The sequence below is a fragment of the Salvelinus fontinalis genome, chromosome 27 (assembly GCF_029448725.1).
Source record: "Salvelinus fontinalis isolate EN_2023a chromosome 27, ASM2944872v1, whole genome shotgun sequence".
NCBI lineage: Eukaryota > Metazoa > Chordata > Actinopteri > Salmoniformes > Salmonidae > Salvelinus > Salvelinus fontinalis.
The window spans coordinates 25,466,191-25,486,251 of record NC_074691.1 but is presented as its reverse complement, the minus strand read 5'-3'; the positions used below and the strand labels follow the sequence as shown (position 1 = coordinate 25,486,251).

Here is a 20,061-nt window from a genome sequence, read left to right as displayed (position 1 = left end):
AAAGAGCGATAGAGAGAGGAAGGGAGGGAGAAAGCTGAGGGAGAGAGAGGGGAGAGGCAGCGGAGAGTGAGAAAGAGAGAGAGGGAATGAGAGATCAAAAGAGACAGGTAAACATGTAGTTTTAGTTGACATGAGGCTGTTTAGAGGTTCACTCAGGGGTGAGGGAACGGAGAGAGACACTACACTCACTGGTCCATGTCATAGAGGTGTTTTGAACTGTGTATTTGATAGTGTGTAAACATCAGTGTATGTGCAAGCAGGGGTCTTGTGTACTTACAGGGTACTTCTCCAGAGGGTCGGTCAGTAACATGTCTCCAAATATTGACCTGCAGTACTCCGCCATCTTGGCCTGCTGCTTGGGCCTGGGAGGCAACACACATACAGTGTTACAACCATTACAATCACCTCACAGTGGTCTAATGTTGGTATTTAGCAATTTGCTACTGAAGTTGATTGCGTTAGTGTGAACGATTGGGATTTGAATCTGGGTGTCCTTGGGGAGCTAACGCAAGTCTCCAGGTCTCAGCTCAGGCAAGGTCACTAAACATGCAAATGTGGCTCACCAAGCCACTTTCGCTGCATTAGCATCTAGCTAGCTAATGGCTTCAGAGCGGCTAGCTTTAGCATGTAGTGAGTCACTATTGACTTAAGAGTGACTAGTATGAGCAAAGATGGTGATAAATGAAGATAGTTCATTCAGGCCTTTTACCATTGAAAACAATTGTCAGTGTACTAACTGTGTGTGTCTCAGATAGACACCAATCCAATAGTAGCTGGGTCTGGTCTACTCAGAGTAGTTCATTAACTTTTATTGAACCAGAAAAAAACTGTGAGTGGGGTGTCTCCCTTCCTCTTCCGTCTCTGGTATTAGCATGTAGCTATTAGTTAATGCCCTCCTTTAAGAGTGGCTAACATTAGCATATAGCTAATTATCGCAATACATAAGAGTGGCAAACATAGCAGCTAAAATTGCACTACAATAACCATAGAATACAGAGGTTCAGAATCACTGTTTGAACCGATGTTAAACAAAGAGGAAAAGGGTTGGAGTGTACATTTATCAAAGACATCAAACAAAGGTAAACTACTGAAACACACAGAGGCGTGAGAGTTGTTGACTTACGAGTCCACGTGGTTCTCAAAGGAGAGGATGACAGGGAAAGGGGAGGTCTTGAAGGCACACCCTGCTATGGCCTCAATCACTTCCTATAGACACATAGAGAAGACAGACAGGGTATTTTATTTGATGACAGATATAAAATGGCTGGTGGTCAGGCTATCGCAAAATATCTATTATGAATATTTGAAGTACAGGAGTGTTACAGTGATGTGGCGGGCCGCTGGTATAGAGCTTGTTGACTCATTGGACATCTGATAGGGATGTTTAGTAGCGTAAGACTAAGTGGTTAAGTGAATTTTACAACCATATATATCGACGCAAGTGGGTAAATACACTTAATAGCGTACCCTCTATCTCTCTCACACTCACTTCCCCTTCTCTCTCTCTCTATCTTCCGCACATTCTCTCTCTCATTCCCTCTCTCTCTTTCTCTCTCTCTCTTTCTCTCTCTCATTCTCTCTCTCTCATTCCCTCTCTCTCTTTCTCTCTCTCATTCTCTCTCTCTCATTCCCTCTCTCTTTCTCTCTCTCATTCCCTCTCTCTCTTTCTCTCTCTCATTCTCTCTCTCTCTTTCTCTCTCTCATTCTCTCTCTCATTCCCTCTCTCATTCCCTCTCTCATTCTCTCTCTCTCTATCTTCCGCACATTCTCTCTCTCTCATTCCCTCTCTCTCTTTCTCTCTCTCATTCCCTCTCTCTCATTCTCTCTCTCTCATTCCCTCTCTCTCATTCTCTCTCTCATTCCCTCTCTCTCTTTCTCTCTCTCATTCTCTCTCTCATTCCCTCTCTCTCATTCTCTCTCTCATTCCCTCCCTCTCTCTCTCTTTCTCTCTCTCATTCCCTCTCTCTCATTCCCTTTCTCTATCAGTCCACTTACACATTTCTATTTCACTCTCAATCAAAGTCTCCTTCTCTTGATCTTAGGCTGCGTTTACACAGGCAGCCCAATTCTGACCTTTTTTCCACAAATAGTTTTTTTGACCAATTACATCAGATATTTTCAGAGCTGATCTGATGGGTAAAACCATATTTAGCTCTTTCTCTCTCTCTCCCTTCTTTCCTTTTCTCTCTCTCTCCCTCCCTCTCCCCTCTTTCCTTTTCTCTCTCTCCCTCCCTCTCCCCTCTTTCTCAACTCTCACTCTGTCCCTCTCCCCTCTTTCTTTCTCTCCCTCCCTCCCTCTCCCCTCTTTCTCAACTCTCTCTCCCTTCCTCTCCCCTTTTCTTTCTCTTCCTCCCTCCCTCTCCCCTCTTTCTCAACTCTCTCTCCCTCCCTCTCCCCTCTTTCTTTCTCTCTCTCCCTCCCTCTCCCCTCTTTCTTTCTCTCACTCCCTCCGTCTCCCCTCTTTCTCAACTCTCTCCCTCCCTCTCCCCTCTTCTCTCTCTCCCTCCCTCTCCCCTCTTTCCTTCTCTCTTTCACTCCCTTCTCCCTATTTTCTCCCTCCTCCTCCATGCCCATTGTATCGCTTCCACTCACTCTTTCTCCATCCCTCCCCATCTCCCTCCAATTCTCTCTACTATCTCTCTGGTTCCAGACAGTTTACCTTGAAGGAGATTTCAGTTGTCATGGTGAATCCGTGCGTGATGACAGGTTCTTCTTCGGTGGTGCGTCCCTTCCAGCAGTCCAGCTCGATACAGCGACAACCTGACAGGAGGACCTGCCGGTACATCTCTACCGACGAGTTACCTGCCAGCTGGCCCGCTACACACACACACACACACACACACACACACACACACACACACACACACACACACACACACACACACACACACACACACACACACACACACACACACACACACACACACACACACACACACAAAACACTTAACAGATTCTTCTTTTAAAGACAGTTAACCACATTATTTAACTAATTTATTCCCTCCCTACTGTGTGTCAAGACGAGACATTCCCACACATCTCACGCTTTCATTAGGCACATTAGTCATTAGAGTTACGAGCAGCACTACATTCCACAGAGCAGAGCACTTTCTCCATTAACAAAGCAGTTCTCTCTACATCAGCATCGTATTACCACCGCATATTGGGTGTGTGTGTGTCACCTCAGAAGGCATCGCTGAGCTCCTCTATAAATGCAATCTCATCTCTTCCTTAGGAGTGTGAAGGGACACACACACACACACACACACACACACACACACACACACACACACACACACACACACACACACACACACACACACACACACACACACACACACACACACCACGACTTGCTGGGGATGACAGCATCTTAAGACGCCTCTTACTCCATTACAGGAAAGTTAACTTCTAAATGAGTTTCTGCCTTCAGCACGGTTCTGATTAGGAGCAGATTACAGACGGATCATTGTAAAGAAATAATAATGCCCTGGCCATAAAGTAATCAGTTATGACTTGTTAGAAATATGATTGTCTCCCTCTGCCAAGGGACAGAAATATCCCTGTAAAGCTGACAGTCTGCACCTTAACATAGTCATTGTATAATTGTACATCTGAGGTGCTGGAGTACAGAGACAAAACAACAATGTCCAATACTTTTGGAGCTCACTGTATTTCCGGGGTGTTTGAGGGGTGCACTTAAATCTCGCTGGATTGATTGCTCTTATTATATTCCTGTGGTAGTCTTTCATACTCTTGCTTGGGCCTGTCATTTATTCCTGTTAAAGTCACGGTGGTGGAAGTGGTTTTGTATTGCTCTGTCAAACACACCCCGACAATGACTGAAATTGGCTCAATAGAATACATTGTCTATAAGAACGCTACACCTTCGTCTAGAATTGAACACATCATCTCGACACTTACATCACATGAAAGAGAAGAAAGATAACTTTGTTTTAAAGGGAGTTTGTTTTTTGTTGAATTGGAAAAAAGTTATAATTTGATAGTTTAAATGTTTCCAAATGAAATGCGTTGAAATGAAAGCAACTTCCAAAAATGAACACTCAAATTATAGTTAACAGTATTATGTCTGATCTCGCAAACAATGTAAAGTATGTTTAGATAGGTGTAAACATGTTGATCCAAGGGTATCCTGCTATCATAGCCTGGTTCCTCTCTAGGTTTCTTCCTAGGTTTTGGCCTTTCTAGGGAGTTTTTCCTAGCCACTGTGCTTCTACACCTGCATTCTAGCTGTTTGGGGTTTTAGGCTGGGTTTCTGTACAGCACTTCGAGATATTATCTGATGTACGAAGGGCTATATAAAATAAAATTGATTGATTGATTGATTGATTGATATTGCAACTCTAGTTAAATTATGCAAGAGAATGTGACAACAACAGTAATTAATGAGGCAGACTAGACAGAACAGGTGAGTACAGGTAGGGTAGACAGAACAGGTGAGTGTAGGTAGGGTAGACAGAACAGGTGAGTGTAGGTAGGGTAGACAGAACAGGTCAGTGTAGGTAGGGTAGACAGAACAGGTCAGTGCAGGTAGGGTAGACAGAACAGGTCAGTGCAGGTAGGGTAGACGGAACAGGTGAGTGCAGGTAGGGTAGACAGAACAGGTGAGTGTAGGTAGGGTAGACAGAACAGGTCAGTGTAGGTAGGGTAGACAGAACAGGTGAGTGTAGGTAGGGTAGACAGAACAGGTGAGTGTAGGTAGGGTAGACAGAACAGGTCAGTGCAGGTAGGGTAGACAGAACAGGTGAGTGCAGGTAGGGTAGACAGAACAGGTGAGTGTAGGTAGGGTAGACAGAACAGGTGAGTGTAGGTAGGGTAGACAGAACAGGTCAGTGCAGGTAGGGTAGACAGAACAGGTGAGTGCAGGTAGGGTAGACAGAACAGGTGAGTGTAGGTAGGGTAGACAGAACAGGTGAGTGTAGGTAGGGTAGACAGAACAGGTCAGTGCAGGTAGGGTACACAGAACAGGTGAGTGCAGGTAGGGTAGACAGAACAGGTGAGTGTAGGTAGGGTAGACAGAACAGGTGAGTGTAGGTAGGGTAGACAGAACAGGTCAGTGTAGGTAGGGTAGACAGAACAGGTCAGTGCAGGTAGGGTAGACAGAACAGGTGAGTACAGGTAGGGTAGACAGAATAGGTCAGTGCAGGTAGGGTAGACAGAACAGGTGAGTGTAGGTAGGGTAGACAGAACAGGTCAGTGCAGGTAGGGTAGACAGAACAGGTGAGTGTAGGTAGGGTAGACAGAACAGGTCAGTGCAGGTAGGGTAGACAGAACAGGTGAGGGTAGGTAGGGTAGACAGAACAGGTGAGTACAGGTAGGGTAGACAGAACAGGTGAGTACAGGTAGGGTAGACAGAACAGGTGAGTGTAGGTAGGGTAGACAGAACAGGTGAGTACAGGTAGGGTAGACAGAACAGGTGAGGGTAGGTAGGGTAGACAGAACAGGTGAGGGTAGGTAGGGTAGACAGAACAGGTGAGTGTAGGTAGGGTAGACAGAACAGGTGAGTGTAGGTAGGGTAGACAGAACAGGTGAGTGTAGGTAGGGTAGACAGAACAGGTGAGTGTAGGTAGGGTAGACAGAACAGGTCAGTGTAGGTAGGGTAGACAGAACAGGTCAGTGCAGGTAGGGTAGACAGAACAGGTGAGTACAGGTAGGGTAGACAGAACAGGTCAGTGCAGGTAGGGTAGACAGAACAGGTGAGTGTAGGTAGGGTAGACAGAAAAGGTCAGTGCAGGTAGGGTAGACAGAACAGGTGAGTGTAGGTAGGGTAGACAGAACAGGTCAGTGCAGGTAGGGTAGACAGAACAGGTGAGGGTAGGTAGGGTAGACAGAACAGGTGAGTACAGGTAGGGTAGACAGAACAGGTGAGTACAGGTAGGGTAGACAGAACAGGTGAGTGTAGGTAGGGTAGACAGAACAGGTGAGTACAGGTAGGGTAGACAGAACAGGTGAGGGTAGGTAGGGTAGACAGAACAGGTGAGGGTAGGTAGGGTAAACAGAACAGGTGAGTGTAGGTAGGGTAGACAGAACAGGTGAGTGTAGGTAGGGTAGACAGAACAGGTCAGTGCAGGTAGGGTAGACAGAACAGGTGAGTACAGGTAGGGTAGACAGAACAGGTGAGTGTAGGTAGGGTAGACAGAACAGGTGAGTACAGGTAGGGTAGACAGAACAGGTGAGTGTAGGTAGGGTAGACAGAACAGGTGAGTACAGGTAGGGTAGACAGAACAGGTGAGTGAAGGTAGGGTAGACAGAACAGGTGAGTATAGGTAGGGTAGACAGAACAGGTGAGTGCAGGTAGGGTAGACAGAACAGGTGAGTGTAGGTAGGGTAGACAGAACAGGTGAGTGTAGGTAGGGTAGACAGAACAGGTGAGTGTAGGTAGGGTAGACAGAACAGGTGAGGGTAGGTAGGGTAGACAGAACAGGTGAGTACAGGTAGGGTAGACAGAACAGGTGAGTACAGGTAGGGTAGACAGAACAGGTGAGTGTAGGTAGGGTAGACAGAAAAGGTGAGTACAGGTAGGGTAGACAGAACAGGTGAGGGTAGGTAGGGTAGACAGAACAGGTGAGTACAGGTAGGGTAGACAGAACAGGTGAGTACAGGTAGGGTAGACAGAACAGGTGAGTGTAGGTAGGGTAGACAGAACAGGTCAGTGCAGGTAGGGTAGACAGAACAGGTGAGTGTAGGTAGGGTAGACAGAACAGGTCAGTGCAGGTAGGGTAGACAGAACAGGTGAGGGTAGGTAGGGTAGACAGAACAGGTGAGTACAGGTAGGGTAGACAGAACAGGTGAGTGTAGGTAGGGTAGACAGAACAGGTGAATACAGGTAGGGTAGACAGAACAGGTGAGGGTAGGTAGGGTAGACAGAACAGGTGAGTACAGGTAGGGTAGACAGAACAGGTGAGTGTAGGTAGTGTAGACAGAACAGGTGAGTACAGGTAGGGTAGACAGAACAGGTGAGTGTAGGTAGGGTAGACAGAACAGGTGAGTGTAGGTAGGGTAGACAGAACAGGTGAGGGTATGTAGGGTAGACAGAACAGGTGAGTACAGGTAGGGTAGACAGAACAGGTGAGTACAGGTAGGGTAGACAGAACAGGTGAGTACAGGTAGGGTAGACAGAACAGGTGAGTGTAGGTAGGGTAGACAGAACAGGTGAGTACAGGTAGGGTAGACAGAACAGGTGAGGGTAGGTAGGGTAGACAGAACAGGTGAGTACAGGTAGGGTAGACAGAACAGGTGAGTACAGGTAGGGTAGACAGAACAGGTGAGTGTAGGTAGGGTAGACAGAACAGGTGAGTGCAGGTAGGGTAGATAGAACAAGTGAGTGTAGGTAGGGTAGACAGAACAGGTGAGTGTAGGTAGGGTAGACAGAACAGGTGAGTGTAGGTAGGGTAGAAAGAGCAGGTCAGTGCAGGTAGGGTGGACAGAACAAGTAAGTACAGGTAGGATAGACAGAGCAGGTGAGTGTAGGTAGGGTAGACAGAACAGGTCAGTGCAGGTAGGGTAGACAGAACAGGTGAGTGTAGGTAGGGTAGACAGAGCAGGTCAGTGCAGGTAGGGTAGACAGAACAGGTGAGTGCAGGTAGGGTAGACAGAACAGGTCAGTGCAGGTAGGGTAGACAGAACAGGTCAGTGCAGGTAGGGTAGACAGAACAGGTGAGTGTAGGTAGGGTAGACAGAACAGGTGAGGGTAGGTAGGGTAGACAGAACAGGTGAGGGTAGGTAGGGTAGACAGAACAGGTGAGTGTAGGTAGGGTAGACAGAACAGGTGAGTGAAGGTAGGGTAGACAGAACAGGTGAGTGCAGGTAGGGTAGACAGAACAGGTGAGTGTAGGTAGGGTAGACAGAACAGGTGAGTGTAGGTAGGGTAGACAGAACAGGTCAGTGTAGGTAGGGTAGAAAGAGCAGGTCAGTGCAGGTAGGGTGGACAGAACAGGTAAGTACAGGTAGGATAGACAGAGCAGGTGAGTGTAGGTAGGGTAGACAGAACAGGTGAGTGTAGGTAGGGTAGACAGAGCAGGTCAGTGCAGGTAGGGTAGACAGAACAGGTGAGGGTAGGTAGGGTAGACAGAACAGGTGAGGGTAGGTAGGGTAGACAGAACAGGTGAGGGTAGGTAGGGTAGACAGAACAGGTGAGTACAGGTAGGGTTGACAGAACAGGTGAGTGCAGGTAGGGTAGACAGACCAGGTAAGTGTAGGTAAGGTAGACAGAACAGGTGAGGGTAGGTAGGGTAGACAGAACAGGTAAGTGTTTGTAAGTTAGACAGAACAGGTGAGGGTAGGTAGGGTAGACAGAACAGGTAAGTGTAGGTAAGGTAGACAGAACAGGTCAGTGTAGGTAGGGTAGACAGAACAGGTGAGTACAGGTAGGGTAGACAGAACAGGTGAGTGTAGGTAGGGTAGACAGAACAGGTGAGTGCAGGTAGGGTAGATAGAACAAGTGAGTGTAGGTAGGGTAGACAGAACAGGTGAGTGTAGGTAGGGTAGACAGAACAGGTGAGTGTAGGTAGGGTAGAAAGAGCAGGTCAGTGCAGGTAGGGTGGACAGAACAAGTAAGTACAGGTAGGATAGACAGAGCAGGTGAGTGTAGGTAGGGTAGACAGAACAGGTCAGTGCAGGTAGGGTAGACAGAACAGGTGAGTGTAGGTAGGGTAGACAGAGCAGGTCAGTGCAGGTAGGGTAGACAGAACAGGTGAGTGCAGGTAGGGTAGACAGAACAGGTCAGTGCAGGTAGGGTAGACAGAACAGGTCAGTGCAGGTAGGGTAGACAGAACAGGTGAGTGTAGGTAGGGTAGACAGAACAGGTGAGGGTAGGTAGGGTAGACAGAACAGGTGAGGGTAGGTAGGGTAGACAGAACAGGTGAGTGTAGGTAGGGTAGACAGAACAGGTGAGTGAAGGTAGGGTAGACAGAACAGGTGAGTGCAGGTAGGGTAGACAGAACAGGTGAGTGTAGGTAGGGTAGACAGAACAGGTGAGTGTAGGTAGGGTAGACAGAACAGGTCAGTGTAGGTAGGGTAGAAAGAGCAGGTCAGTGCAGGTAGGGTGGACAGAACAGGTAAGTACAGGTAGGATAGACAGAGCAGGTGAGTGTAGGTAGGGTAGACAGAACAGGTGAGTGTAGGTAGGGTAGACAGAGCAGGTCAGTGCAGGTAGGGTAGACAGAACAGGTGAGGGTAGGTAGGGTAGACAGAACAGGTGAGGGTAGGTAGGGTAGACAGAACAGGTGAGGGTAGGTAGGGTAGACAGAACAGGTGAGTACAGGTAGGGTTGACAGAACAGGTGAGTGCAGGTAGGGTAGACAGACCAGGTAAGTGTAGGTAAGGTAGACAGAACAGGTGAGGGTAGGTAGGGTAGACAGAACAGGTAAGTGTTTGTAAGGTAGACAGAACAGGTGAGGGTAGGTAGGGTAGACAGAACAGGTAAGTGTAGGTAAGGTAGACAGAACAGGTCAGTGTAGGTAGGGTAGACAGAACAGGTGAGGGTAGGTAGGGTAGACAGAACAGGTGAGGGTAGGTAAGGTAGACAGAACAGGTCAGTGTAGGTAGGGTAGACAGAACAGGTAAGTGTAGGTAGGGTAGACAGAACAGGTCAGTGTAGGTAGGGTAGACAGAACAGGTGAGTGCAGGTAGGGTAGACAGAACAGGTGAGTGTAGGTAGGGTAGACAGAAACGGTCAGTGTAGGTAGGGTAGACAGAGCAGGTCAGTACAGGTAGAGTAGACAGAACAGGTAAGTGTAGGTAGGGTAGACAGAACAGGTGAGTGCAGGTAGGGTAGACAGAACAGGTGAGTGCAGGTAGGGTAGACAGAACAGGTGAGTGCAGGTAGGGTAGACAGAACAGGTGAGGGTAGGTAGGGTAGACAGAACAGGTCAGTGCAGGTAGGGTAGACAGAACAGGTGAGTGTAGGTAGGGTAGGCAGAACAGGTGAGGGTAGGTAGGGTAGACAGAACAGGTGAGTACAGGTAGGGTAGAAGAAAACAGGTCAGTGCAGGTAGGGTAGACAGAACAGGTGAGTGCAGGTAGGGTAGACAGAACAGGTGAATGCACGTAGGGTAGACAGAACAGGTGAGTGCAGGTAGGGTAGACAGAACAGGTAAGTGTAGGTAAGGTAGACAGAACAGGTGAGGGTAGGTAGGGTAGACAGAACAGGTGAGTGTATGTAGGGTAGACAGAACAGGTAAGTGTAGGTGAGGTAGACAGAACAGGTGAGGGTAGGTAGGGTAGACAGAACAGGTGAGTGTAGGTAGGGTAGACAGAACAGGTGAGTGTAGGTAGGGTAGACAGAACAGGTGAGAGTAGGTAGGGTAGACAGAACAGGTCAGTGCAGGTAGGGTAGACAGAACAGGTGAGTGTAGGTAGGGTAGACAGAACAGGTCAGTGCAGGTAGGGTAGACAGAACAGGTGAGTGTAGGTAGGGTAGACAGAACAGGTGAGGGTAGGTAGGGTAGACAGAACAGGTCAGTGCAGGTAGGGTAGACAGAACAGGTGAGTGTAGGTAGGGTAGACAGAACAGGTGAGGGTAGGTAGGGTAGACAGAACAGGTGAGTGCAGGTAGGGTAGACAGAACAGGTGAGTGTAGGTAGGGTATACAGAACAGGTGAGTGTAGGTAGGGTAGACAGAACAGGTGAGGGTAGGTAGGGTAGACAGAACAGGTGATGGTAGGTAGGGTAGACAGAACAGGTCAGTGCAGGTAAGGTAGACAGAACAGGTCAGTGTAGGTAGGGTAGACAGAACAGGTGAGTGCAGGTAGGGTAGACAGAACAGGTGAGTGCAGGTAGGGTAGACAGAACAGGTGAGTGCAGGTAGGGTAGACAGAACAGGTGAGTGCAGGTAGGGTAGACAGAAAAGGTCAGTGCAGGTAGGGTAGACAGAACAGGTGAGTGCAGGTAGGGTAGACAGAACAGGTGAGTGCAGGTAGGGTAGACAGAACAGGTGAGTACAGGTAGGGTAGACAGAACAGGTGAGTACAGGTAGGGTAGACAGAACAGGTGAGTGTAGGTAGGGTAGACAGAACAGGTGAGTACAGGTAGGGTAGACAGAACAGGTGAGTGTAGGTAGGGTAGACAGAACAGGTGAGTACAGGTAGGGTAGACAGAACAGGTGACTGTAGGTAGGGTAGACAGAACAGGTGAGTACAGGTAGGGTAGACAGAACAGGTGAGGGTAGGTAGGGTAGACAGAACAGGTGAGTGTAGGTAGGGTAGACAGAACAGGTGAGTGCAGGTAGGGTAGACAGAACAGGTGAGTACAGGTAGGGTAGACAGAACAGGTGAGTGCAGGTAGGGTAGACAGAACAGGTGACTGTAGGTAGGGTAGACAGAACAGGTGAGTGTAGGTAGGGTAGACAGACCAGGTCAGTGCAGGTAGGGTAGACAGAACAGGTGAGTGTAGGTAGGGTAGACAGAACAGGTGAGGGTAGGTAGGGTAGACAGAACAGGTCAGTGCAGGTAGGGTAGACAGAACAGGTGAGTGTAGGTAGGGTAGACAGAACAGGTGAGGGTAGGTAGGGTAGACAGAACAGGTGAGTGCAGGTAGGGTAGACAGAACAGGTGAGTGTAGGTAGGGTATACAGAACAGGTGAGTGTAGGTAGGGTAGACAGAACAGGTGAGGGTAGGTAGGGTAGACAGAACAGGTGAGGGTAGGTAGGGTAGACAGAACAGGTCAGTGCAGGTAAGGTAGACAGAACAGGTCAGTGTAGGTAGGGTAAACAGAACAGGTGAGTGCAGGTAGGGTAGACAGAACAGGTGAGTGCAGGTAGGGTAGACAGAACAGGTGAGTGCAGGTAGGGTAGACAGAACAGGTGAGTGCATGTAGGGTAGACAGAAAAGGTCAGTGCAGGTAGGGTAGACAGAACAGGTGAGTGCAGGTAGGGTAGACAGAACAGGTGAGTGCAGGTAGGGTAGACAGAACAGGTGAGTACAGGTAGGGTAGACAGAACAGGTGAGGGTAGGTAGGGTAGACAGAACAGGTGAGGGTAGGTAGGGTAGACAGAACAGGTGAGGGTAGGTAGGGTAGACAGAACAGGTGAGTACAGGTAGGGTTGACAGAACAGGTGAGTGCAGGTAGGGTAGACAGACCAGGTAAGTGTAGGTAAGGTAGACAGAACAGGTGAGGGTAGGTAGGGTAGACAGAACAGGTAAGTGTTTGTAAGGTAGACAGAACAGGTGAGGGTAGGTAGGGTAGACAGAACAGGTAAGTGTAGGTAAGGTAGACAGAAAAGGTCAGTGTAGGTAGGGTAGACAGAACAGGTGAGGGTAGGTAGGGTAGACAGAACAGGTAAGTGTAGGTAAGGTAGACAGAACAGGTCAGTGTAGGTAGGGTAGACAGAGCAGGTCAGTGCAGGTAGGGTAGACAGAACAGGTAAGTGTAGGTAGGGTAGACAGAACAGGTCAGTGTAGGTAAGGTAGACAGAACAGGTGAGGGTAGGTAGGGTAGACAGAACAGGTGAGTGTAGGTAAGGTAGACAGAACAGGTGAGGGTAGGTAGGGTAGACAGAACAGGTAAGTGTAGGTAAGGTAGACAGAACAGGTCAGTGTAGGTAGGGTAGACAGAACAGGTAAGTGTAGGTAGGGTAGACAGAACAGGTCAGTGTAGGTAGGGTAGACAGAACAGGTGAGTGCAGGTAGGGTAGACAGAACAGGTGAGTGTAGGTAGGGTAGACAGAAACGGTCAGTGTAGGTAGGGTAGACAGAGCAGGTCAGTACAGGTAGAGTAGACAGAACAGGTAAGTGTAGGTAGGGTAGACAGAACAGGTGAGTGCAGGTAGGGTAGACAGAACAGGTGAGTGCAGGTAGGGTAGACAGAACAAGTGAGTGCAGGTAGGGTAGACAGAACAGGTGAGGGTAGGTAGGGTAGACAGAACAGGTCAGTGCAGGTAGGGTAGACAGAACAGGTGAGTGTAGGTAGGGTAGGCAGAACAGGTGAGGGTAGGTAGGGTAGACAGAACAGGTGAGTACAGGTAGGGTAGAAGAAAACAGGTCAGTGCAGGTAGGGTAGACAGAACAGGTGAGTGCAGGTAGGGTAGACAGAACAGGTGAATGCACGTAGGGTAGACAGAACAGGTGAGTGCAGGTAGGGTAGACAGAACAGGTAAGTGTAGGTAAGGTAGACAGAACAGGTGAGGGTAGGTAGGGTAGACAGAACAGGTGAGTGTATGTAGGGTAGACAGAACAGGTAAGTGTAGGTGAGGTAGACAGAACAGGTGAGGGTAGGTAGGGTAGACAGAACAGGTGAGTGTAGGTAGGGTAGACAGAACAGGTGAGTGTAGGTAGGGTAGACAGAACAGGTGAGAGTAGGTAGGGTAGACAGAACAGGTCAGTGCAGGTAGGGTAGACAGAACAGGTGAGTGTAGGTAGGGTAGACAGAACAGGTCAGTGCAGGTAGGGTAGACAGAACAGGTGAGTGTAGGTAGGGTAGACAGAACAGGTGAGGGTAGGTAGGGTAGACAGAACAGGTCAGTGCAGGTAGGGTAGACAGAACAGGTGAGTGTAGGTAGGGTAGACAGAACAGGTGAGGGTAGGTAGGGTAGACAGAACAGGTGAGTGCAGGTAGGGTAGACAGAACAGGTGAGTGTAGGTAGGGTATACAGAACAGGTGAGTGTAGGTAGGGTAGACAGAACAGGTGAGGGTAGGTAGGGTAGACAGAACAGGTGATGGTAGGTAGGGTAGACAGAACAGGTCAGTGCAGGTAAGGTAGACAGAACAGGTCAGTGTAGGTAGGGTAGACAGAACAGGTGAGTGCAGGTAGGGTAGACAGAACAGGTGAGTGCAGGTAGGGTAGACAGAACAGGTGAGTGCAGGTAGGGTAGACAGAACAGGTGAGTGCAGGTAGGGTAGACAGAAAAGGTCAGTGCAGGTAGGGTAGACAGAACAGGTGAGTGCAGGTAGGGTAGACAGAACAGGTGAGTGCAGGTAGGGTAGACAGAACAGGTGAGTACAGGTAGGGTAGACAGAACAGGTGAGTACAGGTAGGGTAGACAGAACAGGTGAGTGTAGGTAGGGTAGACAGAACAGGTGAGTACAGGTAGGGTAGACAGAACAGGTGAGTGTAGGTAGGGTAGACAGAACAGGTGAGTACAGGTAGGGTAGACAGAACAGGTGACTGTAGGTAGGGTAGACAGAACAGGTGAGTACAGGTAGGGTAGACAGAACAGGTGAGGGTAGGTAGGGTAGACAGAACAGGTGAGTGTAGGTAGGGTAGACAGAACAGGTGAGTGCAGGTAGGGTAGACAGAACAGGTGAGTACAGGTAGGGTAGACAGAACAGGTGAGTGCAGGTAGGGTAGACAGAACAGGTGACTGTAGGTAGGGTAGACAGAACAGGTGAGTGTAGGTAGGGTAGACAGAACAGGTCAGTGCAGGTAGGGTAGACAGAACAGGTGAGTGTAGGTAGGGTAGACAGAACAGGTGAGGGTAGGTAGGGTAGACAGAACAGGTCAGTGCAGGTAGGGTAGACAGAACAGGTGAGTGTAGGTAGGGTAGACAGAACAGGTGAGGGTAGGTAGGGTAGACAGAACAGGTGAGTGCAGGTAGGGTAGACAGAACAGGTGAGTGTAGGTAGGGTATACAGAACAGGTGAGTGTAGGTAGGGTAGACAGAACAGGTGAGGGTAGGTAGGGTAGACAGAACAGGTGAGGGTAGGTAGGGTAGACAGAACAGGTCAGTGCAGGTAAGGTAGACAGACCAGGTCAGTGTAGGTAGGGTAAACAGAACAGGTGAGTGCAGGTAGGGTAGACAGAACAGGTGAGTGCAGGTAGGGTAGACAGAACAGGTGAGTGCAGGTAGGGTAGACAGAACAGGTGAGTGCAGGTAGGGTAGACAGAAAAGGTCAGTGCAGGTAGGGTAGACAGAACGGGTGAGTGCAGGTAGGGTAGACAGAACAGGTGAGTGCAGGTAGGGTAGACAGAACAGGTGAGTACAGGTAGGGTAGACAGAACAGGTGAGTACAGGTAGGGTAGACAGAACAGGTGAGTGTAGGTAGGGTAGACAGAACAGGTGAGTACAGGTAGGGTAGACAGAACAGGTGAGTGTAGGTAGGGTAGACAGAACAGGTGAGTACAGGTAGGGTAGACAGAACAGGTGACTGTAGGTAGGGTAGACAGAACAGGTGAGTACAGGTAGGGTAGACAGAACAGGTGAGGGTAGGTAGGGTAGACAGAACAGGTGAGTGTAGGTAGGGTAGACAGAACAGGTGAGTGCAGGTAGGGTAGACAGAACAGGTGAGTACAGGTAGGGTAGACAGAACAGGTGAGTGCAGGTAGGGTAGACAGAACAGGTGACTGTAGGTAGGGTAGACAGAACAGGTGAGTACAGGTATGGTAGACAGAACAGGTGAGTGTAGGTAGGGTAGACAGAACAGGTGAGTGTAGGTAGGGTAGACAGAACAGGTGAGTACAGGTAGGGTAGACAGAACAGGTGAGTACAGGTAGGGTAGACAGAACAGGTGAGTGCAGGTAGGGTAGACAGAACAGGTGAGTGTAGGTAGGGTAGAAAGAACAGGTGAGTACAGGTAGGGTAGACAGAACAGGTGAGTGTAGGTAGGGTAGACAGAACAGGTGAGTGTAGGTAGGGTAGACAGAACAGGTGAGTACAGGTAGGGTAGACAGAACAGGTGAGTACAGGTAGGGTAGACAGAACAGGTGAGTGCAGGTAGGGTAGACAGAACAGGTGAGTACAGGTAGGGTAGACAGAACAGGTGAGTACAGGTAGGGTAGACAGAACAGGTGATGGTAGGTAGGGTAGACAGAACAGGTGAGTACAGGTAGGGTAGACAGAACAGGTGACTGTAGGTAGGGTAGACAGAACAGGTGAGTACAGGTAGGGTAGACAGAACAGGTGAGTGTAGGTAGGGTAGACAGAACAGGTGAGTACAGGTAGGGTAGACAGAACAGGTGAGTGCAGGTAGGGTAGACAGAACAGGTGAGTGTAGGTAGGGTAGACAGAACAGGTGAGTGTAGGTAGGGTAGACAGAACAGGTGAGTACAGGTAGGGTAGACAGAACAGGTGAGTACAGGTAGGGTAGACAGAACAGGTGAGTGCAGGTAGGGTAGACAGAACAGGTGAGTGTAGGTAGGGTAGACAGAACAGGGCAGTGCAGGTAGGGTAGACAGAACAGGTGAGTGCAGGTAGGGTAGACAGAACAGGTGAGTGTAGGTAGGGTAGACAGAACAGGTGAGTGTAGGTAGGGTAGACAGAACAGGTCAGTGCAGGTAGGGTAGACAGAACAGGTGAGTGTAGGTAGGGTAGACAGAACAGGTGAGTTTAGGTAGGGTAGACAGAACAGGTGAGTGCAGGTAGGGTAGACAGAACAGGTGAGTGTAGGTAGGGTAGACAGAACAGGTGAGTGTAGGTAGGGTAGACAGAACAGGTGAGTACAGGTAGGGTAGACAGAACAGGTGAGTACAGGTAGGGTAGACAGAACAGGTGAGTGTAGGTAGGGTAGACAGAACAGGTGAGTGTAGGTAGGGTAGACAGAACAGGTGAGTGTAGGTAGGGTAGACAGAACAGGTGAGTTTAGGTAGGGTAGACAGAACAGGTGAGTGTAGGTAGGGTAGACAGAACAGGTGAGTACAGGTAGGGTAGACAGAACAGGTGAGTACAGGTAGGGTAGACAGAACATGTGAGTGCAGGTAGGGTAGACAGAACAGGTGAGTGTAGGTAGGGTAGACAGAACAGGGCAGTGCAGGTAGGGTAGACAGAACAGGTCAGTGCAGGTAGGGTAGACAGAACAGGTGAGTGTAGGTAGGGTAGACAGAACAGGTGAGTACAGGTAGGGTAGACAGAACAGGTGAGTGCAGGTAGGGTAGACAGAACAGGTAAGTGTAGGTAAGGTAGACAGAACAGGTGAGGGTAGGTAGGGTAGACAGAACAGGTGAGTGTATGTAGGGTAGACAGAACAGGTAAGTGTAGGTGAGGTAGACAGAACAGGTGAGGGTAGGTAGGGTAGACAGAACAGGTAAGTGTAGGTAAGGTAGACAGAACAGGTGAGGGTAGGTAGGGTAGACAGAACAGGTGAGTGTAGGTAGGGTAGACAGAACAGGTGAGTGTAGGTAGGGTAGACAGAACAGGTGAGAGTAGGTAGGGTAGACAGAACAGGTCAGTGCAGGTAGGGTAGACAGAACAGGTGAGTGTAGGTAGGGTAGACAGAACAGGTCAGTGCAGGTAGGGTAGACAGAACAGGTGAGTGTAGGTAGGGTAGACAGAACAGGTGAGGGTAGGTAGGGTAGACAGAACAGGTCAGTGCAGGTAGGGTAGACAGAACAGGTGAGTGTAGGTAGGGTAGACAGAACAGATGAGGGTAGGTAGGGTAGACAGAACAGGTGAGTGCAGGTAGGGTAGACAGAACAGGTGAGTGTAGGTAGGGTATACAGAACAGGTGAGTGTAGGTAGGGTAGACAGAACAGGTGAGGGTAGGTAGGGTAGACAGAACAGGTGAGGGTAGGTAGGGTAGACAGAACAGGTCAGTGCAGGTAAGGTAGACAGAACAGGTCAGTGTAGGTAGGGTAGACAGAACAGGTGAGTGTAGGTAGGGTAGACAGAACAGGTGAGTGTAGGTAGGGTAGACAGAACAGGTGAGTACAGGTAGGGTAGACAGAACAGGTGAGTACAGGTAGGGTAGACAGAACAGGTGAGTGTAGGTAGGGTAGACAGAACAGGTGAGTGTAGGTAGGGTAGACAGAACAGGTGAGTGTAGGTAGGGTAGACAGAACAGGTCAGTGCAGGTAGGGTAGACAGAACAGGTCAGTGCAGGTAGGGTAGACAGAACAGGTGAGTGTAGGTAGGGTAGACAGAACAGGTGAGTTTAGGTAGGGTAGACAGAACAGGTGAGTGCAGGTAGGGTAGACAGAACAGGTGAGTGTAGGTAGGGTAGACAGAACAGGTGAGTGTAGGTAGGGTAGACAGAACAGGTGAGTACAGGTAGGGTAGACAGAACAGGTGAGTACAGGTAGGGTAGACAGAACAGGTGAGTGTAGGTAGGGTAGACAGAACAGGTGAGTGTAGGTAGGGTAGACAGATCAGGTGAGTGTAGGTAGGGTAGACAGAACAGGTGAGTTTAGGTAGGGTAGACAGAACAGGTGAGTGTAGGTAGGGTAGACAGAACAGGTGAGTACAGGTAGGGTAGACAGAACAGGTGAGTACAGGTAGGGTAGACAGAACATGTGAGTGCAGGTAGGGTAGACAGAACAGGTGAGTGTAGGTAGGGTAGACAGAACAGGGCAGTGCAGGTAGGGTAGACAGAACAGGTCAGTGCAGGTAGGGTAGACAGAACAGGTGAGTGTAGGTAGGGTAGACAGAACAGGTGAGTACAGGTAGGGTAGACAGAACAGGTGAGTGCAGGTAGGGTAGACAGAACAGGTAAGTGTAGGTAAGGTAGACAGAACAGGTGAGGGTAGGTAGGGTAGACAGAACAGGTGAGTGTATGTAGGGTAGACAGAACAGGTAAGTGTAGGTGAGGTAGACAGAACAGGTGAGGGTAGGTAGGGTAGACAGAACAGGTAAGTGTAGGTAAGGTAGACAGAACAGGTGAGGGTAGGTAGGGTAGACAGAACAGGTGAGTGTAGGTAGGGTAGACAGAACAGGTGAGTGTAGGTAGGGTAGACAGAACAGGTCAGTGCAGGTAGGGTAGACAGAACAGGTGAGTGTAGGTAGGGTAGACAGAACAGGTCAGTGCAGGTAGGGTAGACAGAACAGGTGAGTGTAGGTAGGGTAGACAGAACAGGTGAGGGTAGGTAGGGTAGACAGAACAGGTCAGTGCAGGTAGGGTAGACAGAACAGGTGAGTGTAGGTAGGGTAGACAGAACAGGTGAGGGTAGGTAGGGTAGACAGAACAGGTGAGTGCAGGTAGGGTAGACAGAACAGGTGAGTGTAGGTAGGGTATACAGAACAGGTGAGTGTAGGTAGGGTAGACAGAACAGGTGAGGGTAGGTAGGGTAGACAGAACAGGTGAGGGTAGGTAGGGTAGACAGAACAGGTCAGTGCAGGTAAGGTAGACAGAACAGGTCAGTGTAGGTAGGGTAGACAGAACAGGTGAGTGCAGGTAGGGTAGACAGAACAGGTGAGTGCAGGTAGGGTAGACAGAACAGGTGAGTGCAGGTAGGGTAGACAGAACAGGTGAGTGCAGGTAGGGTAGACAGAAAAGGTCAGTGCAGGTAGGGTAGACAGAACAGGTGAGTGCAGGTAGGGTAGACCGAACAGGTGAGTGCAGGTAGGGTAGACAGAACAGGTGAGTACAGGTAGGGTAGACAGAACAGGTGAGTACAGGTAGGGTAGACAGAACAGGTGAGTGTAGGTAGGGTAGACAGAACAGGTGAGTACAGGTAGGGTAGACAGAACAGGTGAGTGTAGGTAGGGTAGACAGAACAGGTGAGTACAGGTAGGGTAGACAGAACAGGTGACTGTAGGTAGGGTAGACAGAACAGGTAAGTGTAGGTAAGGTAGACAGAACAGGTGAGGGTAGGTAGGGTAGACAGAACAGGTGAGTGTATGTAGGGTAGACAGAACAGGTAAGTGTAGGTGAGGTAGACAGAACAGGTGAGGGTAGGTAGGGTAGACAGAACAGGTGAGTGTAGGTAGGGTAGACAGAACAGGTGAGTGCAGGTAGGGTAGACAGAACAGGTGAGTACAGGTAGGGTAGACAGAACAGGTGAGTGCAGGTAGGGTAGACAGAACAGGTGACTGTAGGTAGGGTAGACAGAACAGGTGAGTACAGGTATGGTAGACAGAACAGGTGAGTGTAGGTAGGGTAGACAGAACAGGTGAGTGTAGGTAGGCTAGACAGAACAGGTGAGTACAGGTAGGGTAGACAGAACAGGTGAGTACAGGTAGGGTAGACAGAACAGGTGAGTGTAGGTAGGGTAGACAGAAAAGGTGAGTACAGGTAGGGTAGACAGAACAGGTGAGTGCAGGTAGGGTAGACAGAACAGGTGAGTGTAGGTAGGGTAGACAGAACAGGTGAGTGTAGGTAGGGTAGACAGAACAGGTGAGTACAGGTAGGGTAGACAGAACAGGTGAGTACAGGTAGGGTAGACAGAACAGGTGAGT

The 20,061-nt window shown here is 49.4% G+C and overlaps 1 protein-coding gene across 7 annotated transcripts in view; it reads right to left on the bottom strand.

Annotated features, from left to right (window-relative positions):
* The window catches only part of LOC129825349 (1-phosphatidylinositol 4,5-bisphosphate phosphodiesterase beta-1-like), a 285,736-nt gene that overhangs the window by 46,119 nt on the left and 219,556 nt on the right, over window positions 1-20,061 (bottom strand). For all 7 annotated transcript variants that reach the window (XM_055885380.1, XM_055885381.1, XM_055885375.1 and 4 more), the window contains exons 11-13: window positions 2,660-2,817; window positions 1,124-1,206; window positions 278-362 (exon numbers count right to left, since the gene is read on the bottom strand). In XM_055885380.1, coding sequence (XP_055741355.1) covers window positions 278-362; window positions 1,124-1,206; window positions 2,660-2,817 — 326 coding nt within the window. The remainder of the gene's footprint in view (window positions 1-277; window positions 363-1,123; window positions 1,207-2,659; window positions 2,818-20,061) is intronic.